Source organism: Pseudophryne corroboree, chromosome 6 (genome assembly GCF_028390025.1).
Source record: "Pseudophryne corroboree isolate aPseCor3 chromosome 6, aPseCor3.hap2, whole genome shotgun sequence".
NCBI lineage: Eukaryota > Metazoa > Chordata > Amphibia > Anura > Myobatrachidae > Pseudophryne > Pseudophryne corroboree.
The window spans coordinates 697421035-697446618 of NC_086449.1; the positions used below are offsets into that span (position 1 = coordinate 697421035).

A 25584-nucleotide genomic window follows, 5' to 3' on the forward strand; every position below is an offset into this window, starting at 1 on the left:
AGAAGACTGCAGGAGTCTTCAGCCGCCGATTCTGGACCTCTTTTGACTTCAGCATCTGCAAGGGGGCCGGCGGCGCGGCTCCGGTGACCATCCAGGCTGTACCTGTGATCGTCCCTCTGGAGCTTGATGTCCAGTAGCCAAGAAGCCAATCCATCCTGCACGCAGGTGAGTTGACTCCTTCTCCCCTCAGTCCCTCGCTGCAGTGATCCTGTTGCCAGCAGGAATCACTGTAAAATAAAAAACCTAGCTAAACTTTTTCTAAGCAGCTCTTTAGGAGAGCCACCTAGATTGCACCCTTCTCGGCCGGGCACAAAAATCTAACTGGAGTCTGGAGGAGGGTCATAGGGGGAGGAGCCAGTGCACACCACCTGATCTGGAAAAGCTTTACTTTTTGTGCCCTGTCTCCTGCGGAGCCGCTATTCCCCATGGTCCTTTCAGGAACCCCAGCATCCACTAGGACGATAGAGAAACTTACTGGCGTCTTCCGTCGTTTAGTAAATACGACCTGATCATTGGTGAGAGGCTGCTCAGCTTCAGGAAACCTTAGAGACTGACGTACCGCTCTGATGAGATCATCAATGCCGGAACTGTTAACATCCTCGCCATCTGACTCCACTTCGCCCTCCTCACCCTCATCGTGTTCCGTGAGGTCTGGCATGGAATCGTCAGAATGCAACATAGCAGACACTGGAAAATCATAAGACATATGAAAATTATCCCGTTTGCCCAAAATGGATTTGGACCTTACGCAAGGCTGAGATGCCTCCGGTAGTTCTGGCGGTCTCACCCTAGACTCAGATCTTATCGTTTCTCGCTCCAGACGAGCAGCGGTCATTTCTGTCTGTAATCTATCCAGTACATTTACCAACATACCCCACGGAGGGTCCGGTGAGGACATTGGTTGTAAAACTGGCGCAGAAATGGTATTCTGAACGGAATCCACAAAACATACTGTACATGTGGTAGATGCATCCGGTAACACACTGCCACATACTTTGCAATTATGTTTTTTAGTTTTTGCTGGTGCCTTACTCATTATGGCGACAGACAATACACAAAAAACAGACACCTGCACGACTCAGTAAAATAGCAATAAGGTGTCTCTGTATATATATCTGGCCAAGTGCAGTACACGTGGCCAGTACTATGAAATGTGATCCCAAATTCCCTCTAACACCCCTGCGCCTCTGGTGGAGTAGAGATGTAGGACAGGAACGTTCTGGAATCACAGCAGGAAGACACAGGAAGCATGGTTAAACATGGCTGCCATGCTATCTTATACATATAATCTTAGTGCTGGTTACATTCACTGATTATAATGCAACAATCCCTGCAGCCTCTTATCTGCTGCTGCAGTATTTCATATGCCCCTGTATTTATTATTGTTTGTCCCCCCTGTAATGGCTGCCTGCTCTTTTCGACTTAGAGCTGCGGCAGCGCAGCGTGTGGGGCCCCCGCGGTTATCGTAGAGCGCTGTGAGCCCGAGTGAGCCGCGTGTCATGGGACCCGGAGTAATAGCGGCGGCCAGCCCCGTGAGCGAGAGAGCTGCGGCGGCCGGCGGCCTCTGAGAGGAGATCAGCGCCTGCACGGAGGTCTGCTGTGGCCGTTGGGAGGGCGCTGAGTGGGGAGAGCAGCGGCGTGGACAGACGCCTGGAGCGCTAAGCACTAACAATGTCCCCACACCTCGGGGCGGCAGCGGGAGCTGACCGCCCCGTCTTTCACATACCTGAATCCTGCAGTTGTGCGGAGGCTCCGACGGGGCTTCTTAAACAAGCGCCGGCCAGCCTGTGCAGGAGGCTGTGTGCGTGTGTGGCTGTGAGGGAGCTCTTTCAGAGAGGCCCGACACGCCCGTGCTGCTATCAGCAGCTGCACTATCCCTGACCCTGCCTTTTGGAAGGGGGAAAGGGATGTCAAATAGTAGAAAAAATAAAAAATGAAAAATAAAAATCAAGTAACCGTGACTTCAGTTACCAAGCTGTTGCCACGTGCAGCACAGAAAAAACACTGAGAAGTGCTCGGGGATATGGAGGGGTGGAGTGTTTCTAAATTTAAATATTCAGTGCTGTTCCTACGGAAGCCCGTCCATATCCCAAGAGTACTCCAGTGACCCCTAGTGGATGATAAAGAAATACGGAGGACCCCTACTCTTTTTGTCCCCCGTTTTTTTTGCACCAGGCGCAGAGCCCGGTGCTGGTTTTAAAAATACGGGGGATCCCCTGTCCAATTTTTCCCCGGATCTTTAGAACCAGGACCAGCTCGAAGAGCCAGAGGCTGGTTATGCTTTGGAGGGGGGACCCCACGACATTTTTTTTTCGGGTTTTTCCTGTTTTTTTTAAATCGCGGCAAAATCCGTCAAATCGGACGTTTTTTGCCCGCGGGACTGTCGAATCAGTTTTCCATTGAATATGGTGAATTTCGGCAACCACTTGCCGAAATTGGACGGTCGAATTTAAAAACAGTGATAATTTGCCGCGATTCGCCGCTAATTGCATATACCCCCATATCTCCAGAAGGATATAAATACATGAGAGTGTACAAAGAAGGGCAACTAAAATGGTGCATGGCCTACATCACCATGGCCTACATCACAAAACTTAACCGGAAAGGCTAAAAGATCTTAACATGTATAGTATGGAGGAGAGAAGGGAAAGGGGAGACATGATAGAAACTTTCAAATATACCAAAGTTTTTAACAAAGTTCAGGAGGGAAACATTTTTCAAAGGAAGAGAAGTATTAGGACATACACTGAAACTGGAGGGAGGCAGGTTCAGGGGAAATTTAAGGAAAAATTATTTCACAGAAAGGGTAGTGGATAAGTGGAATAGCCTCCCATCAGAGGTGGTAGAGGCTAAGACTGTGGAGCAGTTTAAAACATGCTTGGGATAGGCATGTGAATATCCTTACAAGGAATTAAGGTTCAAAGAGGGTTGCGATTACCTAAAGGATAAAAAATAAATAAAATGGTCAGACTAGATGGGCCAAGTGGTTCTTATCTGCCGTCAAATTCTATGTTTCCATGAGGTATCTTCCGGCTGTATTCCGGATACTCTGTATTTTGGGCATTTTAGACAGCAACGGGAGTGCGGTTAATACACTGCAGCTAATTACATTTATAAAAATTCAGCACCGCTACAATCATCCACACTGACATGCAGATGGACGCCCAGCATGTCAGGCCTGGCCCCACCGCACAAGTACAAAAGCAGCGATGCTTTTGTACTTTAAGAGTAACTCTCAGCCAGTACAGCTCCTGCGTGCTGGCCGGGAGTTACTTATCGCTGTGATCGTCGCATGCCACTGCAGCCCGCCCCCCGCACAGTCCGGCCACACCTGCGTTGGCCAAACCATGCTCACAAAACGGCAGCCAACCACCACCGTGCCCTTCCCCCTCATCCCGCCAAGCTACCACCTCTGCCTGTCAAAGAAAGAGCTATATCTTGATAAACAGTGGAATGAACAGCATTAGCCTATGGCACCTGGTAGGTTCATACCTTCCCCAGCATTTATAATATTTGCATTATATTGCTTTGCATAAGGACTGGTGAAGTGGGCTGCCTGTGGTCTGATGAACCTTTCAGCTCCTGTCCAGGAATAGCTATACTGCGTCCAAGATGATCTACTACTCATCTCCATGTGGCAAAGGGGCTAGTGATAAGTACAGTAGCAGTCTGATCAGAGCGCACAGAAGACTTAAAGCTTTGATTTTCAGATTTATTGAACAAGATATACTTTGAGCAACACCTATACATATTCCAAGTCAAAATAAAAATAAAAAAAAATAAACTGGTCAAATTGAGTCAAGTCTGCAGTAGTTGGCATGTTTCCCTTACCAAGCACTGCAGAAGCAAATACAAATGCCATTTTACAGGTGTCCTACAAACACAAAATTGTAGTTTAAACATGTTTAATAATAACAATATTTAATATTGTTGAAAGTTCGAATACTGAAATATTAAGTTATTAAAAATGGTCTCACAGTAAGCAACAGCTTAGAAATAAAATAAAAAATAAAATAAAAAAAAAATCCCCGCAATGTCAGGCCACAATCCAAATGCTGTATTTACATCCCCCAAGCAGCACTCATATTCATGTTGCTAGACATCCCCGCAATTCCATTTACTCCCAATGATCCTCGTGTCCCACTGCTGTAATAGCTGTTATTTAGTCCACTCTGACTACCTAGAAAAAGACAAGAAAAAAAATTGCGTTCAAAATGTTACGTTTTTTTTTTTTTTTTAACGCCTTGTTTTACACAGAAAACACATTTCTGAGCATAACCATTTACATTGCATAAAGTATTGGTCAAGTTTTTATTTTAGAGAACCGCCACAAACGGACAAGTTTGACTGCATAGTGCTACAATAAGGCTACAAGGCTACAATAATCCATGAATTACACATCCACACTGGAGCCCAGTTGCTGCAACAGGACTATGGGACAAGGTGGGAGGTAGATGAGTCACTGAAACACATGCCCAGTAGGTACCTTCTATTTTACATGCTCACTTTAAATAACTTACTATTCTGTGTAGCATATCCTAGAGATTTCATTTAGCCCACTTATGAACATAGGAAAGAGATTTAGTAATTACCATAACCACTTAAATTGGCTTGACTTCCATATCCTGCCCCGTAACCTCCAGTCAGTGCCTGGGATCCAGGACTACCATAGTTTGTTTGTGTACCTGCTGTATAATAAAGAGAAAACGTATAAATATAAAAAACAAGTACAGGTTTGAGTATCCCTTATCCAAAATGCTTGGGACCAGAGGTATTTTGAATAACGGATTTTTCCGTATTTTGGAATAATTAGATACCATAATGAGATATCATGGTGATGGGACCTAAATCTAAGCACAGAATGCATTTATGTTTCATATACACCTTATACACACAGCCTGAAGGTCATTTTTGCCAATATTTTTTATAACTTTGTGCATTAAACAAAGTGTGTGTACATACACACAATTCATTTATGTTTCATATACACCTTGTATACACAGCCTGAAGGTCATTTAATACAATATTATTAATAACTTTGTATATTAAACAAAGTTTGTGTACACTGAGCCATCAAAAAACAAAGATTTCACTATCTCACTCAAAAAAGTCCGTATTTCGGAATATTCCGTATTTCGGAATATATGGATATGGGATACTCAACCTGTAGTAGAAAAACTCTATACCGATACTAAGAGCAGGTTCAACAAGTGGCCCTCCAGCTACTGTGGTACTACACATCCCAGCATGCCCAGTCCACCTTTGCAGTTAGGCATGCTGGTATCCACAGCAGCTAGAGGGCTGCGTGTTATATACCCCTGTAATAGAGTATTTGTTTCTGTGTAAAAAGGTGATAAACTCAAAACACCAAACCTGCACTTGTCTCACTAAATAGTGCGCGCCTTGTACAGGATTGCCACTTTAAATAAATGTCAGATCGTCCGGCATACCGCACCTCCAGCAAGCTCAGACCCCGGTTACATATGGCCCTGGACTGTAACCAGTTCTCACTGGCTATGAGACATTTCACCTAAAAGGGTATTTCCATTCTCACAGCTTTTGTATATTGCTGCATGAGGTATTACAGCAATACAGGTTTGTTTAAAAGTAGACGACCTCTCATAACTTTGATGCTGGTGCACACCAGGTATTCATTAGGTCTTGACCAACTTTCATATTAGCCTCAAGCTCCAGGGCAGGCACAGTACATGTAGTTACACCTTTAAATTGTGGGGCTCAATGAAAGAGGCACATGCCACACTTACAGGGCAAACTATAGGAAAAAGTGATCTGCGGAAAGTTGGTACCTACTTGTATTTATACAGAGGCACATGTTAGTGGAGTAGACGCTAGATGGAAGAAGTCCATGTAGATGTTGTGTGCCTGTATTCCACCATGCTCTTAAATCAGGATAGAACACAAGCAAGAGCAGAAAGCAACAAACTGGTTATAGACCCTCAAACCTACAGAACGTTCTGTAGTGGTCTTGTTGATATAGGTCGACCCCGGAGATGAAGTAATGCTCTTTAAAGCGTTTCACATGCGCTGGCACTAAAATGGTTTCATTATACTCGTCGACATCTGGAATGTTCCAGGGCCCATAACCCGATTGTCAACATCATGAATGTTAACAAGACTTGTGTATTCCTTACAAAACATACATAATTTACATTTAGGTTTCCAGAGCAATGAATAAAAAGGATTTGCTTGCTTCAGTAAACACTAAATATGAATGTATTATCTTTAGATTACTAATTTGCAGACATCAATACACTGAATAAAACCTATTTAATTCTATGATGTAGACAAGAAATCTAAACTGTACCAAAATAAATGAAGGGGCTTAATCATTTAGACTAGTGGCCCCATAAATGGTGCGAACAGGGAAGGCCGTTGCGTCCTAAACAAAAATTTGGGTAGAATCTTTTTAACTACTTAACTGACAATTGTTCCCTTCAAAACTGTTAAAAATAGGATTTTACTTACCGGTAAATCTATTTCTCATAGTCCGTAGAGGATACTGGGGACTCCGTAAGGACCATGGGGAATAGACTGGCTCTGCAGGAGATAGGGCACTTTAAGAAAGCTTTGGATTCTGGGTGTGCACTGGCTCCTCCCTCTATGTCCCTCCTCCAGACCTCAGTTAGAGAAACTGTGCCCAGTGGATATGAACAATACGAGGAAAGGATTTATGTAACCTTAGGGAGAGATTCATACCAGCCACACCGTATAACCTGTGATAAACTACCCAGTTAACAGTATGAACAAGTAACATAGCCTCGGTTCAAGACCAACCAACTATAACATAACCCTTATGTAAGCAATAACTATATACAAGTCTTGCAGAAGTCCGCACTTGGGACGGGCGCCCAGCATCCTCTACGGACTACGAGAAAGGATTTTACTTACCGGTAAATCTATATTTTCTCTAACGTCCTAGAGGATGCTGGGGACTCCGTAAGGACCATGGGGATTATACCAAAACGGACAGGAGTGAGCGGATGACTCTGCAGCACCAATTGAGCAAACAGGAGGTCCTCCTCAGCCAGGGTATCAAACTTATAGAACTTTGCAAAGGTGTTTGACCCCGACCAAGTATAAGCTCGGCACAGTTGTAGTGCAGAGACACCTCGGGCAGCCGCCCAAGAAGAGCCCACCTTCCTAGTGGAATGGGCCTTAACCGATTTAGGCAATGGCAATTCTGCCGTAGAATGCGCCTGCTGAATCGTGTTACAGATCCAGCAAGCAATTGTCTGCTTTGAAGCAGGAGCGCCAACCTTGTTGGTCGCATACAGAACAAACAGAGCTTCAGTCTTCTTGATCCTAGCTGTTCTGGTCACGTAAATCTTCAAAGCCCTGACAACATCCAGGGACTCCCGAGTCCTCCAAGTCCAAGTTCCCATTCCCCCGGATGAATCGTGTGACGACTCAAAAAGTCTGCTTCCCAGTTTTCGACTCCTGGAATGTGGATCGCGGAGATCACCGGAACCCAGCGTTCCGCCCACGCGAGGATCTGAGCGACCTCTCTCATTGTGGACCAACTGCGAGTTCCTCCCTGTTTGTTGATGTAAGCCACTGCGGTGGCATTGTCGGACTGCACCCGAACTGGTTGACCCTGCACCATGGTTTGAATGCGAATGAGTGCATACCGAATCGCCCTTAGTTCCAGAATGTTGATTTGCAATTTTGACTCCTGATTGCTCCAGCGTCCCTGGAAGTGATGAGTCTGGAAAACTGCCCCCCAACCACTGAGGCTTGCGTCCGTGGTGACCATCATCCAAGACCAGATTGTGAACGGTGCACCCTTTTTCAAATTGTGACTGTGAAGCCACCAGTGAAGAGACTGACGAGTCTTTATCGACAAGCGGATCAACTGCAATTCGAGACGTGGTTCCGTCCGAGTCCAACAGTTGAGAATCTGCGTTTGAAGAGGACGGGCATGAAATCTGGCATATGGAACTGCCTCGAAGGAGGATACCATTTTGCCCAACACCTGCATACATCTGAGGACCGACACTACTGGTAAGTGTAACAGGGTTCGGATTCTCGACTGCAGATCCTGAATCTTGTCCGCAGGAAGAAACACCTTCTGGCTGTTGGTGTCGAATAAAAGTCCCAGAAAAATCATCTTCTGAGAAGGGAGTAGAGATGACTTTGGAAAGTTGATTATCCACCCGAACGATTGTAGAGTCTCCATTGTTAACTGCAGGTTCTGAGTGAGAATCTCCGCTGACGGTGCCTTGACCAACAGGTCGTCCAAATATGGAGTGATGTTGACCTTTTGGCAACGAAGAACTGCGACTACATGGCCTAAGACCTTTGTAAAAACTCGGGGAGCCGTAGAAAGACCAAAGGGAAGAGCTTGAAACTGAAAATGCTCCGGCCCGATTGCAAATCTCAGCAGAGACTGATGTCCTATCCAAATCGGGACATGTAAGTAGGCGTCTTTTATGTCTATTGAAGCCAAATATTCCCCTGGCTCCATGGCGGCGATAATTGAGCGAATGGATTCCATCTTGAATTTTTGGGTTGAGAGATACGGGTTGAGAGCCTTCAGATTCAGAATGGGCCGAAACGAACCATCCGGCTTGTCCACAAGAAAAAGACCTGAGTAAAATCCCCGCCCCCTTTGATGAGAGGGAACCGGAATGATTACTCCATTCTGTAAGAGGGTTGTGATTGCCTGAAGAAGAGCTTGCCGTCTGGAGGGATCGTCTGGGAGAGGTTATGAATAGTCGGGTTGGGACCGTCTCTTCGAAATCCAACATATATCCTCTGGAAATGACCCCCATTACCCACCGATCCGGTTTCGATAGGAGCCACACTTCCCTGAACTGAAGTAACCGGGCCCCAACCTTCATTGATCCCTCCAGGAGACCTGAGACGTCATGCCTCAGGTTTGTCGGCAGGCTTACTGGCCGGTCTGCGAATAGCCTGATATCCTCTTCCTCTGAAAGAGCCCCTTCTTGGGAATCTGGAGGAAGCACGAAAGGATTGGAAGTTACCTCTGCCCTGCGTACGAAAGGACCGAAACCTTGTAGGTTTTGGTTTGTGAGGTGCAGATGGAAGGAAAGGGCTCTTTCCTCCAGTAGAATCTGAAATAATCTTCTTTAACTCTGATCCAAAAAGGAACTCACCTTCAAAAGGCACAGCCGTCAATGTTTGCTTTGAGTCAGAATCAGCATTCCAAACTCTAAGCCACAAAGAGCGTCTTGCAGATACTGTCAAGGCTGAAACCCGGGTCTGTAGTGCAACCGAATCCAACAAGGCTTCACCCACATAAGTGAGTGCCTCCGAAATCTGTTCCGCTACGTGAATGGCTTCCGACGGATCATCCGACTGCATTCCCGATACCACCTGTGCAAGCCATTCATCCACGGCCTTAAGTACCCAGGCACTCGCCAGTACTGGACGGAGAGAAACACCTGATAAAGAAAACATAGATTTTAGTAATGCTTCAATCTTTCTATCGGTAGCGTCTTTTAAGGTCACAGACTGTACCGACGGAATAACCGTAGCTTTTGCTAGATGTGAAATAGGAGCATCTACCTTAGGGGCCGTCTCCCAAAATTTCGTATCTTCCTCTGTAAAAGGATATAGAAATCTTAACTTTTTAGGCGCCTGAAAACGAGAATCCGGTTTAAGCCAGGGTTCTTTTAAAATATCCGCAAAGTGAGAATAAGAAGGGAAGGCCGTAACCTGTCTCTTTTGTCGTTTGAAGAAGGGGGAAGGAGTTTCCTCTACCACCGTGTCCTGAATATTAAGAGTGACGAATGGCTTCTATTAACAATCTAACACCTGAACTAGTAGAAGGTTCCTCATCTTCCCAAGCCGAAACTTCATCCCATTCAGGATCTACCTCCCCCTCCTCCAATGGAGATGCCAGGGTGTCCGCCTCCTCACCTGGAAATGCTATAGCGGGTAACGGCTGCGATCGTTTAGTAGCAGTCGAACTGCTGGCAGCATTTACAAACTTATTCAAAGATTGAGTTAAATCAGTGAGGCACTTTCCCATATTTTGGGCCCATAAAGGCTCCACCTGAGTCCGAGCAGATTCAGTCTCCCTAGATTGACGTAAATCTGAAATGGCGTCCACCATGTTTTTAACCCATGGGGGCGTCGGCTGATCTGCGGAACCTCCCTGCTGATCTGTCACTGATGCACCAGAGCATGAAGCACATAAGGTACCTGCGTCAGAACTACCTTTAGCCAGCTTTGAGCCACACTGAGAGCAGGAAAAATAAACTACCGAGGCCGTTTTTCCCTTTGTAGGTCTGTCCGGTTTACTAGTCACTTTTTCCATTCTGAAGGTATACACTAAAATAAAATCACCCTAAACCTTCTGACTAATGAGCTGTGTTAACAATGTACATTAAGGATAGAGTGGGACCTAATCCAGGATAACTGAGTGCAAATCAGAGACTCTCCTTATTAGGTTAATCCCTAGGTGGATTCCAATATGGCCTGTAATCCCCCCTTTGATCAGCCCCCTCTATACTTGCGATTATGTTAAAATTCTCCCCCTGGCAGGCTCCGTGTGTGAAGCGCACAGCGTCCCCCTGTCTCCGTGCAGAAGAAGATGGCGTCAGGCAGATTGGTGCGCGGGCAGAGCAGGGCGGGAAGCCGTCCCTGCACTGCTGACGTCACCCCGCGCTAAAACCGGAAGTTAGGGCCGCCGCGCGCCGCTACTCACAGCGTCCGCGGCGGCTTCTAGCTGGTCCCCGGGAGGTCAGAAGATTCTCCCGGACCAGTCTGCCATCTGTCCCCACAACCCTCCAGGTCTCTCACTGCGGTTGTAGGGGAGAAATCTCCGGCGCCGCTCCCGCTGGCGGGGGCGGGGGGGGGCCGGTGTAATAAATAAGTGAAATAAATAGGGACAGCCCAATACTGTCGGTGACAGATTGTGGCTGTCCGTTACCTTGCTCTGTCGTCGTTAATGTACAAAGGTCCCAGTGACCCAGGTATGGTGGCCTTTCTAGACAGCATCCTCGAGTCCACTCCATCAATACCTGTCACCCGTAAACAGGGACTAGGCATCCTGTAAACAAACTAAAAAAAAAAAAAAAAAAAAATCTAGGAGAAATAAAAACTGTGTCTGTACTCCACAGGCACAAAATAAAAACTGAATATGGCTGAGCAGGAAGGAGATGGGAGGGGTTAGAGGGGGGAGGAGTCAGCTTTAGATTCTGTGCCAAACTCCACTACCACACACCTCTAACCCACAAGTAACGGCGCAGCGTCCCCCAGATGGAGGACAGAGAAATTGAGGACGATTCCTCAACTCTGCCCTATCCACATGAAAAATCAGGTATGGGCTTTTATATGATAAAGCCGCTAATTCCGAAACACGCCTTGCAGAAGCTAAGGCCAACATGACCACTTTCCAAGTGAGGTATTTCAACTCCACTGTCTTGAGTGGTTCAAACCAAGGTGACTTGAGGAAACTTAATACCACGTTAAGATCCCAAGGCGCCACCGGAGGTACAAAGGGAGGCTGAATATGCAGCACTCCCTTCACAAGTCTGTACTTCAGGAATAGAGGCCAATTCTCTTTGAAAGAAAATGGATAAGGCCGAAATTTGGACCTTTATGGACCCTAATTTTAGGCCCAAATTCACTCTCGTTTGAAGGAAGTGAAGCAGACGGCCCAAATGGAACTCCTCCGTAGGAGCAGCTCTGGCCTCACACCAAGTAACATATTTCAGCTATATACGGTGATAATGTTGCGATGTCACATCCTTCCTAGCCTTGATCAGGGTAGGAATGACCTCCTCCGGAATCCCTTTTTCAGCTAGGATCCGGCGTTCAACCGCCATGCCGTCAAACGCAGCCGCGGTAAGTCTTGGAACAGACAGGGCCCCTGCTGCAGCAGGTCCTGCCTTAGAGGAAGAGGCCATGGATCTTCTGTGAGCAACTCTTGCAGATCCGGATACCAAGTCCTCCTTGGCCAATCTGGAACAATGAGATTTGTTCTGACCCTTCTTAGTCTTATTAATCTCAACACCTTGGGTATGAGAGGCAGAGGAGGAAACACATAGACCGATCTGAACACCCATGGTGTCACCAGAGCGTCTACCGCTACCGCCTGAGGGTCTCTTGACCTGGCGCAATACCTGTTTAGCTTTTTGTTGAGACGGGACGCCATCATGTCTATTTGAGGCAGTCCCCACCGATCCACGATCTGTGTGAAGACTTCTTGATGAAGTCCCCACTCTCCCGGATGCAGGTCGTGCCTGCTGAGGAAGTCCGCCTCCCAGTTGTCCACTACTGATAGTGCGCTTACATGGCCTTCCGCCCAGCGCAGAATCCTGGTCGCCTCTGCCATGGCCACTCTACTCCTTGTGCCGCCTTGGCAGTTTACATGAGCCACTGCCGTGATATTGTCCGACTGAATCAGAACCGGTTTGTTCTGAAGCCACTCCTCCGCCTGGCGTAGGGCGTTGTAAATTGCCCTTAACTCCAGGACACTGATGTGGAGACAAGTCTCTAGGCTTGACCAGAAACCTTGGAAATTTCTTCCCAGTGCGACAGCCCCCCAACCTCGGAGGCTCGCGTCCGTGGTCACCAGGATCCAGTCCTGAATGCCAAACCTGCGACCCTCTAGGAGGCGAGCACTGTGCAGCCACCACAGGAGAGATGCCCTGGGAGACAGGGTGATCCGTTTCTGCATATGTAGATGGGACCCGGACCATTTGTCCAATAGGTCCCATTGGAAAGTCCTCGCATGGAACATGCCGAAGGGGATGGCCTCTTATGAAGCCACCATCTTCCCCAGAACCTTTGTGCAATGATGCACAGAAACCTTTTTTGGCTTTAAAAAAGGTTCCTGACCAGGTCTATGAGCTCCTGAGCCTTCTCCACCGGAAGAAAAACTCTTTTTTTGGTCTGTGTCTAGAATCAGGACCAAAAAGGTCAGACGCGTTGCAGGTACTAGCTGGGATTTCGGTAAATTGAGATTCCAGCCATGCATCTGCAACGTTCTTACGGACAGAGACACGCTGTTCAGCAACTTCTCCCGAGATCTCGCCTTTATAAGGAGATCGTCCAAGTACGGGATAATTGAGACTCCCTGCTTGCGCAGGAGCACAATCATTCCCGCCATTACCTTGGTGAAAATTCTCGGGGCCGTGGAAAGCCCAAACGGCAACGTCTGAAATTGGTAGTGACAATCCTGTACTGCAAATCTCAGAAACGCCTGGTGAGGGGGGGGGGGTATCGGAACATGAAGGTACGCATTCTTTATGTCCAGGGACACCATCCAATCCCCTCCCTCCAGGCTGGCGATGACCATTCTGAGCGATTCCATTTTGAACTTGAACCTCTTCAAGTACAGGTTCAGGGATTTTAGATTTAGAATGGGTCTGACCGAACCTTCCGGTTTTGGTACCACAAACAGGGATGAAAAATAACCCTCTCCTTGCTGGAGATGAGGAACCTTGATCATCACCTGTTGAATGGACAATTCGTGAATTGCCGCTAACACTAGCTCCCTCTCTGATGGGGAAGCCGGCAGAGCAGATTTGAAAAACAGACGAGGGGGCATGTCTTCAAATACCAGTCTGTATCCCTGGGAAACAAACAATCTCTATTGCCCAGGGATCCACCTGTGATTGAACCCAGACGTGGCTGAAAAGACGAAGACGTGCCCCCACTTGATCTGACCCCCCCCCCCCCGGAAAGCCCCAGCGTCATGCTGTGGACTTTGCGAAAGTAGGGGAGGACTTCTGCTCCTGGGAACTAGCTGAGTGCAGCTTTTTTCCCTTGCCTTTACCTCTGGCAACGAAGGACGATCCTCGTACCTTCTTGTTTTTATTGGAACGAAAGGACTGCAATTGATAATGTGGTACCTTCTTAGAATGCTGCGGGGGAACATAAGGTAAAAAAATTCGATTTACCGTCCGTAGCAGTAGAGACTAGGTCCGAGAGGCCTTCTCCAAACAACTCCTCCCCCTTGTAAGGCAATGATTCCATATGCCGCCGGCGTCTCCAGTCCACTATCGGGTCCACAAGAGCCGCCTAGCAGAAATAGACATAGCGTTTATTCTAGAGCTTAGAATGCCACAACCGCACTACAAACCCAGGCCGACGCCATAGCCAGTCTAACAATAGTACCTGAATGAGTGTAAATGTGCTTCATGGTAATTTCCTGCCTGCGATCAGCAGGATCCTTGAGGGAAGCAGTATCCGGAGAAGGCAGTGCCACCTTCTTGGATAAGCGTGTCAGCGCCTTGTCTACTTTAGGCGCAGATTCCCATCGTATCCGATCCTTCTGTGGAAAAGGATACGCCATGAGAATCCTTTTGGGAACATAGAGTCTCCTATCCGGAGATTCCCAAGCCTTTTCGCATAATTCGCTTAGCTCAAATGAGGACGGAAACGTGACCTCAGGCTTTTTCCCTTTATACATGTGAACCCTCGTGTCAGGGACAGGGGGTTCCTCCGTGATATGCAAAACCTCTTTTATGGCAATCATGTACCCAATACCTTTTGCCACCTTCGGCTGTAATTTTGCATCCTCATAATCGACACGAGTCAGTATCTGTCAGCGACCTGGGATATGGGGCGCTTTTGAGACCCTGAAGGTCCTGGCACCACAGGGACAGGCACGGACTGGCTACCTGACTGATCCCTAGCTTCAGCCTTGTCTAATCTTTTATGCAGGAGATTTACATTTGCATTCAAGACATTCAGCATATCCACCCAGTCCGGTGTCAGCGTTGCCGACCTGACATTCAAGCACTCCCCCTCCACATTAAGCGAGCCTTCCTCAACCATGTCGACACACGTACCGACACACTGTACACACCCAGGGAAACTTTCTGAAAACAGTATCCCCTGAAAGGCCCTTTGGAGAGACAGAGTATGCCAGCACACACCCCAGCGCAACAACCTGGAGACCAACACAGAATGCTTTTCCCCAGCAGCGCTGTATTATACTTTATTCCGCCAATTATGTGCCCCCCCCCCTCTCTTTTTAAACTCCCTTCACCGTGTGTAAGCAGGGGAGAGTCCGGGGAGCTTCCTCTCAGCGTTCTGTGGAGAGAGAAATGGCGTTGGTGAGTGCCGAGTGAGAAGCCCCGCCCCCTCGGCGGCGGGCTTCTGTCCCACTCAAAATCGCGTAAAATGGCGGGGGCTCAATTATACACATGTACAGTGCCCAGCTGTACATCTATATACCTATTTGCCATCTAAGAGGTGTTATTGTTGCCCAGGGCGCTCCCCCCCTGCACCCATACAGTGACCGGAGTGTGTGAGGTGATGTGGAGCAATGATGCACAGCTGCAGTGCTGCGAGTTACCTCTGTGAAGCTGAAGGCTTCTGCCGCCTGAGACGTCTTCTTGCTTCTGTTCTTCTGGCTCTGTGAGAACAGCGGCGTGGCTCCGGGGGTGGACGCCCAGGACGAACCTGTGTTCACCCCCGCAGATCCTATCAGCTAAGTAGGTCTGCCCCTCTCTCCTCAGTCCCTCGATGCAGGGAGCCTGTTGCCAGCAGTGCTCCCTGTGAAAAAGTAAAAATCCAAACAAAAATGCTTTCTGTAGCAAAGAACTCGAGAGCTCCCTGCAGTGCGCCCTTCATCCTCTGGGCACAGTGTAAAACTGAGGTCTGGAGGAGGGACATAGAGGGAGGAGCCAGTGCACACCGAGAATCCAAAGCTTTTTTAAAAGTGCCCTATCTCCTGCGGAGCCCGTCTATTCCCCATGGTCCTTACGGAGTCCCCAGCATCCTCTAGGACGTTAGAGAAATACAATTTAAAACTTATTTAATAAAGTTTAAAAAGTATTTAAACATTATGCACATCTGCAGAAAGGATCTTATCAAAAACGGGGGGACAGGATGGGACGGCGCAGTCACAAGAGATCTGACCATGCCAGTTAAGTGGTTAAAGGCAGATCACTGGGTGTTAAATGGAGAGAGAAAACATGGTCATTTAGAAAGGCTGCATCTGTGCACCAACTCCCTGCCTATTCTATAGTGCAGGCTTCTGGCCCACTTTAATATAAGCAGGGTCCCTTCTACCGAGACTCAGTTGTTCACTCCTGTACCCAAATTTGTCCCAACAGGTCTTTCAAACAGTTTGCTTCTGTCTCCCATTGTCCCCTCATCCCATCTGTTCCTCTTTCAGCCATCTGCTCCCACAGCCCTCTTGCAAGCCTCTCCTACGTGTAGTAATGTCTAGCACCACATAACTGAACATAAGGATGGCAGGTCTGAACAAGTTAGAGTTTGATATTAAGTTTTTCGGGTGATATAAACAGGAAGCTACTATTCATGGGGTGCTGTGAAGGAAAAAAGGGAGGACACCAAAGATCACATGATGATTAAGAGCTACAATATGGTGTTATTTACTGCAGTGACAGTGGGGATTGTAATTTATTAAACCTTTAAGGTTAGCACAGTACAAATTATAAATTCATGACAGATAGAAACAAGGTAACTAGATACATACCGAGCCCACCCATAATTTGGTTGCCATAGACACCACTTGATCCTCCAGCTGTTGAATTAAGAAATAGTTCCACATATCTGTGCTCTGTGAAGTGTAAGATGTGATAAAATAATTTTACACATATTGTGAGTCCTAGCAAAACACTTGAGAATGTAACTAGAGAAACGGAACAAAGTAGATGGTGATTTAACCATTGGCAACTTTTAGCTAAAAAGCACCTGTGCCATAAAGGCATTAATATGGCTGGCAGGTAGCCGCACCCCTGTAACAAAGCTTCACTACATCATAAATGCCCACACAATGGTCTTCGTACATATAGTTCCTTCTGTCTCGACTACACTGCTCACACATTCTCCCCCCAACTCTTCCACAAGACTTTGCTCCTCTTACCTCCTGTCTCATTTACCCCCCCCCCCCCCCCCCCCCCCAGATTACACTGCATCCCTACCCAACAGGCAGCCCATTTATCTGCAGCCTATGTGATATCAGTGGTATCTCTGTAGTTGAAACACAGGTGCCCAATAAGATTTTGGTCTTAGTTTGCTTTGAGCATGCCTGCATGTGTCATTTTGCCGAGTGTTCTCCTGCTGTTTGACATTTCAGCTTTTAGCTTGCTCCACGGTCCTGGTTTATATAGGGGTTGTAACAGTGTTATAAAGCTGAAATGGTTTGTGCAGCATCTGGGAGTGTATTTTGTAATAAATCATTTATTTTAAAGATTAAAAATACAAGGATGTACACAAATTGCAGTTGAGCCCACTTAGCAACTTGAAAAAGGACTACTACTGGCTCAAGAAGGGGAGATGGGGCTCTTAGTATACTCAGCTGTCCTGTGCTTTCATACTGTGTATACATTTCTAAGCTGGTATGTAGTGTCCTTTGAACATTTTGGAAATGGCCTCTATGTGAACACGTTCGTGCAATACCTAAGGGAGGAGTGTAAGTGTTACTGCAATGCACAGAAGCTGCTATGTTTTTAATCATTCACTGGCAATGTGTTTTATCTCTACAGACTAACCTACATTCTTAACCAATTACTTCCAAAACAAAAGCAAAGGACGTCACAAGACATTTTATAGTTGCAGACTATGGTATTAAGTTTTCTTACGCATATTAGCTTTGTCTTTAGACATTGCAGCCACAGCATCCTCATGAGTTGCAAATTCAACATCGGCTTCTCCCGTTACCCTGCCATCTGCTCCAATTTCAATGTGAACTCTCACCGGATTTAAAGGAGAAAAGAACTAAACCCACAAAAAAAAAAAAAAAAAACTTTAAGCACACACAAATGAGCAGCAGGCGACATAAAAACTTAAAAACAGCTAAACCATAGTTTAATGTGGAGAATTATTTTTTTCTTCTTCAGAAATTCAGAACAGCTGTAACAAGTACCTGAATAGCTGTAACTGCCTCAACATTATGCACAGCCACATAAGCCATGTCAGATTTACTTGTTTACATAGCGGTTTTGAAGGTAATTGTATTTTGCAGATAGTTGACCAGTCAGCATTTAGCAGATTACATTAGAATCACAAGTTACACGTTTCACATTCAGGGGCCTATTGAGTTTTAGACTCAATTTTTTATTTTATTATTTTTTTAATGACAAAGATCACCAGCATGACCCAATATTCACAAACTCTCCCAGTAACTATTATGATCTGAAGCCAATAGGCTACACCATTGGAAGACAGCGGTGGCTACTGGATGAAAAAACTCAGATATGCAAAGATAAAATAAGAATTTACTTACCGATAATTCTATTTCTCGTAGTCCGTAGTGGATGCTGGGGACTCCGTAAGGACCATGGGGATTAGCGGCTCCGCAGGAGACTGGGCACAAAAGTAAAGCTTTAGAACTACCTGGTGTGCACTGGCTCCTCCCCCTATGACCCTCCTCCAAGCCTCAGTTAGGACACTGTGCCCGGATGAGCGTACACAATAAGGAAGGATTTTGAATCCCGGGTAAGACTCATACCAGCCACACCAATCACACCGTACAACTCGTGATCTAAACCCAGTTAACAGCATGATAACAGAGGAGCCTCTAGAAAAGATGGCTCACTACAGCAATAACCCGATTTTTTGGTAACAATAACTATGTACCAGTATTGCAGACAATCCGCACTTGGGATGGGCGCCCAGCATCCACTACGGACTACGAGAAATAGAATTATCGGTAAGTAAATTCTTATTTTCTCTAACGTCCTAAGTGGATGCTGGGGACTCCGTAAGGACCATGGGGATTATACCAAACCTCCCAAACGGGCGGGAGAGTGCGGATGACTCTGCAGCACCAAATGAGAGAACTCCAGGTCCTCCTCAGTCAGGGTATCAATTTTGTAGAATTTTACAAACGTATTTGCTCCTGACCAAGTAGCTGCTCGGCAAAGTTGTAAAGCCGAGACCCCTCGGGCAACCGCCCAAGATGAGCCCATCTTCCTTGTGGAGTGGGCATTTATAGATTTTTGTCTGTGGCAGGCCTGCCACAGAATGTGCAAGCTGAATTGTACTACAAATCCAACGAGCAATAGTCTGCTTAGAAGCAGGAGCACCCAGCTTGTTGGGTGCATACAGGATAAACAGCGAGTCAGATTTTCTGACTCCAGCCGTCCTGGAAATATATATTTTCAGGGCCCTGACAACGTCTAGCAACTTGAAGTCCTCCAAGTCCCTAGTAGCCGCAGGCACCACAATAGGTTGGTTCAGGTGAAACGCTGAAACCACCTTAGGGAGAAACTGAGGACGAGTCCTCAATTCCGCCCTGTCCGAATGGAAAATCAGATAAGGGCTTTTACAGGATAAAGCCGCCAATTCTGACACGCGCCTGGCCCAGGCCAGGGCCAACAGCATGACCACTTTCCATGTGAGATATTTTAACTCCACAGATTTAAGTGGTTCAAACCAATGTGACTTTTGGAACCCAAAAACTACATTGAGATCCCAAGGTGCGACTGGAGGCACAAAAGGAGGCTGTATATGCAGTACCCCTTTTACAACGTCTGAACTTCAGGGACTGAAGCTAGTTCTTTTTGGAAGAAAATTGACAGGGCCGAAATTTGAACCTTAATGGACCCCAATTTCAGGCCCATAGACACTCCTGTTTGCAGGAAATGTAGGAATCGACCCAGATGAATTTCCTCCGTCGGGCCTTACTGGCCTCGCACCACGCAACATATTTTCGCCAAATGCGGTGATAATGTTTTGCGGTTACATCCTTCCTGGCTTTGATCAGGATAGGGATGACTTCATCCGGAATGCCTTTTTTCCTTCAGGATCTGGCGTTCAACCGCCATGCCGTCAAACGCAGCCGCGGTAAGTCTTGGAACAGACAGGGTCCTTGCTGGAGCAGGTCCCTTCTTAGAGGTAGAGGCCACGGATCCTCCGTGAGCATCTCTTGAAGTTCCGGTTACCAAGTCCTTCTTGGCCAATCCGGAGCCACGAATATAGTGCTTATTCCTCTCCATCTTATCAATCTCAGTACCTTGGGTATGAGAGGCAGATGAGGGAACACATACACTGACTGGTACACCCACGGTGTTACCAGAGCGTCTACAGCTATTGCCTGAGGGTCCCTTGACCTGGCGCAATACCTGTCGAGTTTTTCCCAACGGTTTATAATCATGTGGAAGACTTCTGGGTGAAGTCCCCACTCTCCCGGGTGGAGGTCGTGTCTGCTGAGGAAGTCTGCTTCCGGAATTGCTGACAGTGCTATCACATGATTTTCCGCCCAGCGAAGAATCCTTGCAGCTTCTGCCATTGCCCTCCTGCTTCTAGTGCCACCCTGTCTGTTTACGTGGGTGACTGCCGTGATGTTGTCCGACTGGATCAACACCGGCTGACCTTGAAGCAGAGGTCTTGCTAAGCTTAGAGCATTGTAAATGGCCCTTAGCTTCAGGATATTTATGTGAAGTGATGTCTCCAGGCTTGACCATAAGCCCTGGAAATTCCTTCCCTGTGTGACTGCTCCCCAGCCTCGCAGGCTGGCATCCGTGGTCACCAGGACCCAGTCCTGAATGCCGAATCTGCGGCCCTCTAGAAGATGAGCACTCTGCAACCAACACAGGAGGGACACCCTTGTTCTTGGTGACAGGGTTATCCACTGATGCATCTGAAGATGCGACTCGGACCATTTGTCCAGCAGGTCCCACTGGAAAGTTCTTGCGTGGAATCTGCCGAATGGGATTGCTTCATAGGAAGCCACCATTTTACCCAGAACCCTTGTGCATTGATGCACTGAGACTTGGCTCGGTTTTAGGAGGTTCCTGACTAGCTCGGATAACTCCCTGGCTTTCTCCTCCGGGAGAAACACCTTTTTCTGGACTGTGTCCAGGATCATCCCTAGGAACAGAAGACGAGTCGTCGGAACCAGCTGCGATTTTGGAATATTGAGAATCCAATCGTGCTGCCGCAACACTACCTGAGAGTGCTACACCGACCTCCAACTGTTCCCTGGATCTTACCCTTATCAGGGAATCGTCCAAGTAAGGGATAACTAAAATTCCCTTCCTTCGAAGGAATATCATCATTTCGGCCATTACCTTGGTAAAGACCCGGGGTGCCGTGGACCATCCATACGGCAGCGTCTGAACTGATAGTGACAGTTCTGTACCATAAACCTGAGGTACCCTTGGTGAGAAGGGTAAATTTGGACATGAAGGTAAGCATCCTTGATGTCCCGAGACATCATGTAGTCCCTTTCTTCCAGGTTCGCAATCACTGCTCTGAGTGACTCAATCTTGAATTTGAACCTCTGTATGTAAGTGTTCAAAGATTTTAGATTTAGAATCGGTCTCACCGAGCCGTCCGGCTTCGGTACCACAACAGTGTGGAATAATACCCCGTTCCCTGTTGCAGGAGGGGTACCTTGATTATCACCTGCTGGGAATACAGCTTGTGAATGGCTTCCAAAACTGTCTCCCTGTCAGAAGGAGACATCGGTAAAGCCGATTTTAGGAAACGGCGAGGGGGAGACGTCTCGAATTCCAATTTGTACCCCTGAGATATCACCTTAAGGATCCAGGGGTCTACTTGCGAGTGAGCCCACTGCGCGCTGAAATTCATTGAGACGGGTCCCCCACCGTGCCTGATTCTGCTTGTAAAGCCCCAGCGTCATACTGAGGGCTTGGCAGAGGCGGGAGAGGGTTTCTGTTCCTGGGAACTGGCTGATTTCTGCAGCCTTTTTTTCTCTCCCTCTGTCACGGGCAGAAATGAGGAACCTTTTGCCCGCTTGTCCACAAAAAGACTGCGCCTGATAATACGGCGTCTTCTCATGTTGAGAGGCGACATGGGGTACAAACGTGGATTTCCCAGCTGTTGCCGTGGCCACCAGGTCTGAAAGACCGACCCCAAATAACTCCTCCCCTTAATAAGGCAATACTTCCAAATGCCGTTTGAAATCCGCATCACCTGACCACTGTCGTGTCCATAACCCTCTACTGGTAGAAATGGACAACGCACTTAGACTTGATGCCAGTCGGCAAATATTCCGCTGTGTATCACGCATATATAGAAATGCATCTTTTAAATGATCTATAGGCAAAAATATACTGTCCCTATCTAGGGTATCAATATTTTCAGTCAGGGAATCCGACCACGCCAACCCAGCACTGCACATCCAGGCTGAGGCGATTGCTGGTCGCAGTATAACACCAGTATGTGTGTAAATACATTTTAGGATACCCTCCTGCTTTCTATCAGCAGGATCCTTAAGGGCAGCCATCTCAGGAGAGGGTAGAGCCCTTACAAGTGTGTGAGCGCTTTATCCACCCTAGGGGGTGTTTCCCAACGCACCCTAACCTCTGGCGGGAAAGGATATAATGCAAATAACATTTTAGAAATCAGTTGTTATCGGGGGAAACCCACGCATCATCACACACTTCATTTAATTTCTCAGATTCAGGAAAACTACAGGTAGTTTTTCCTCACCGAACATAATACCCCTTTTTGGTGGTACTCGTATTATCAGAAATGTGTAAAACATTTTTCATTGCCTCCATCATGTAACGTGTGGCCCTACTGGAAGTCACATTTGTCTCTTCACCGTCGACACTGGAGTCAGTATCCGTGTCGGCGTCTATATCTGCCATCTGAGGTAACGGGCGCTTTAGAGCCCCTAACGGCCTATGAGACGTCTGGACAGGCACAAGCTGAGTAGCCGGCTGTCTCATGTCAACCACTGTCTTTTATACAGAGCTGACACGGTCACGTAATTCCTTCCAACAGTTCATCCACTCAGGTGTCGACCCCCTAGGGGGTGACATCACTATTACAGGCAATGTGCTCCGTCTCCACATCATTTTTCTCCTCATACATGTCGACACAAACGTACCGACATACAGCACACACACAGGGAATGCTCTGATAGAGGACAGGACCCCACTAGCCCTTTGGGGAGACAGAGGGAGAGTTTGCCAGCACACACCAGAGCGCTATATATATATATATATATATATATATATACACACACATATATACACACACATATATATATATATATATATATATATATATATATATGTGTGTGTATATATGTGTGTGTATATATATATATATATATATATATATATATATATATATATATATATATATATACATACATACATACACACACACACAGGGATAACCTTATATAAGTGTTTTTCCCCTTATAGCTGCTGTATCTTTTATACTGCGCGTAATTAGTGGCCCCCCTCTCTTTTTTAACCCTTTCTGTACTGTAGTGGAGCTTCCCTCCAACGGAGCTGTGAGGGAAAATGGCGCCAGTGTGCTGAGGAGATAAGGCAGCCGATAAGGGGGCGGAGCCTATCTCCCGTTTTTCTAAGTATTCTGGCAGGGGTTAAATGCATCCATATAGCCCAGGAGCTATATGTGATGCATTTTTTTCCATCCAAGGTGTTTTTATTGCGTCTCAGGGCGCCCCCCCCCAGCGCCCTGCACCCTCAGTGACCGGAGTGTGAAGTGTGCGGAGAGCAATGGCGCACAGCTGCAGTGCTGTGCGCTACCTTGTTGAAGACAGGACGTCTTCTGCCGCCGATTTTCCGGACCTCTTCTGTCTTCTGGCTCTGTAAGGGGGCCGGCGGCGCGGCTCTGGGACCCATCCATGGCTGGGCCTGCGATCGTCCCTCTGGAGCTAATGTCCAGTAGCCTAAGAAGCCCAGTCCACTCTGCACGCAGGTGAGTTCGCTTCTTCTCCCCTTAGTCCCTCGATGCAGTGAGCATGTTGCCAGCAGGTCTCACTGAAAATAAAAAACCTAAAACTAAACTTTTCACTAAGCTGCTCAGGAGAGCCACCTAGTGTGCACCCTTCTCGTTCGGGCACAGAAATCTAACTGAGGCTTGGAGGAGGGTCATAGGGGGAGGAGCCAGTGCACACCAGGTAGTTCTAAAGCTTTACTTTTGTGCCCAGTCTCCTGCGGAGCCGCTAATCCCCATTGTCCTTACGGAGTCCCCAGCATCCACTTAGGACGTTAGAGAAAATAAGAATTTACTTACCGATAATTCTATTTCTCGGAGTCCGTAGTGGATGCTGGGGTTCCTGAAAGGACCATGGGGAATAGCGGCTCCGCAGGAGACAGGGCACAAAAGTAAAGCTTTCCGATCAGGTGGTGTGCACTGGCTCCTCCCCCTATGACCCTCCTCCAAGCCAGTTAGATACTGTGCCCGGACGAGCGTACACAATAAGGGAGGAATTTTGAATCCCGGGTAAGACTCATACCAGCCACACCAATCACACCGTACAACTTGTGATCTAAACCCAGTTAACAGTATGATAACAGCGGAGCCTCTGAAAAGATGGCTCACAACAATAATAACCCGATTTTTGTAACTATGTACAAGTATTGCAGATAATCCGCACTTGGGATGGGCGCCCAGCATCCACTACGGACTCCGAGAAATAGAATTATCGGTAAGTAAATTCTTATTTTCTCTATCGTCCTAGTGGATGCTGGGGTTCCTGAAAGGACCATGGGGATTATACCAAAGCTCCCAAACGGGCGGGAGAGTGCGGATGACTCTGCAGCACCGAATGAGAGAACTCCAGGTCCTCCTTAGCCAGGGTATCAAATTTGTAGAATTTAGCAAACGTGTTTGCCCCTGACCAAGTAGCTGCTCGGCAAAGTTGTAAAGCCGAGACCCCTCGGGCAGCCGCCCAAGATGAGCCCACCTTCCTTGTGGAATGGGCATTTACATATTTTGGCTGTGGCAGGCCTGCCACAGAATGTGCAAGCTGAATTGTATTACACATCCAACTAGCAATAGTCTGCTTAGAAGCAAGAGCACCCAGTTTGTTGGGTGCATACAGGATAACAGCAAGTCAGTTTTCCTGACTCCAGCCGTCCTGGAACATATTTTCAGGGCCCTGACAACATCTAGCAACTTGGAGTCCTCCAAGTCCCTAGTAGGTGCAAGGCACCACCATAAGCTGGTTCAGGTGAAACACTGACACCACCTTAGGGAGAGAACTGGGGACGAGTCCGCAGCTCAGCCCTGTCCGAATGGACAAACAGATATGGGCTTTTTTGAGAAAAAAACCACCAATTTGACACTCGCCTGGTCCAGGCCAGGGCCAAGAGCATGGTCACTTTTCATGTGAGATGCTTCAAATCCACAGATTTGACTGGTTTTAAACCAATGTGATTTGAGGAATCCCAGAACTACGTTGAGATCCCACAGTGCCACTGGAGGCACAAAAGGGGTTTGTATATGCAATACTCCCTTGACAAACTTCTGGACTTCAGGAACTGAAGCCAATTCTTTCTGGAAGAAAATCGACAGGGCCGAAATTTGAACCTTAATGGACCCCAATTTGAGGCCCATAGACACTCCTGTTTGCAGGAAATGCAGGAAACGACCGAGTTGAAATTTCTTTGTGGGGCCTTCCTGGCCTCACACCACGCAACTTATTTTCGCCACATGTGGTGATAATGTTGTGCGGTCACCTCCTTTCTGGCTTTGACCAGGGTAGGAATGACCTCTTCCGGAATGCCTTTTTCCCTTAGGATCCGGCTTTCCACCGCCATGCCGACAAACGCAGCTGCGGTAAGTCTTGGAACAGACATGGTACTTGCTGAAGCAAGTCCCTTCTTAGCGGCAGAGGACATAAGACCTCTGTAAGCATCTCTTGAAGTTCCGGGT

General features: G+C 47.3%; 1 protein-coding gene across 1 annotated transcript in view; it reads right to left on the reverse strand.

Annotated features, from left to right (window-relative positions):
- Positions 1 to 3698: 3698 nt before the first annotated feature.
- Positions 3699 to 25584, reverse strand: part of HNRNPH1 (heterogeneous nuclear ribonucleoprotein H1) — a 31957-nt gene continuing 10071 nt past the window's right edge. The window contains exons 9-12 of the mRNA XM_063928325.1: positions 17556 to 17691; positions 16448 to 16531; positions 4593 to 4688; positions 3699 to 4180 (exon numbers count right to left, since the gene is read on the reverse strand). Coding sequence (XP_063784395.1) covers positions 4062 to 4180; positions 4593 to 4688; positions 16448 to 16531; positions 17556 to 17691 — 435 coding nt within the window. The 3' untranslated portion in view covers positions 3699 to 4061. The remainder of the gene's footprint in view (positions 4181 to 4592; positions 4689 to 16447; positions 16532 to 17555; positions 17692 to 25584) is intronic.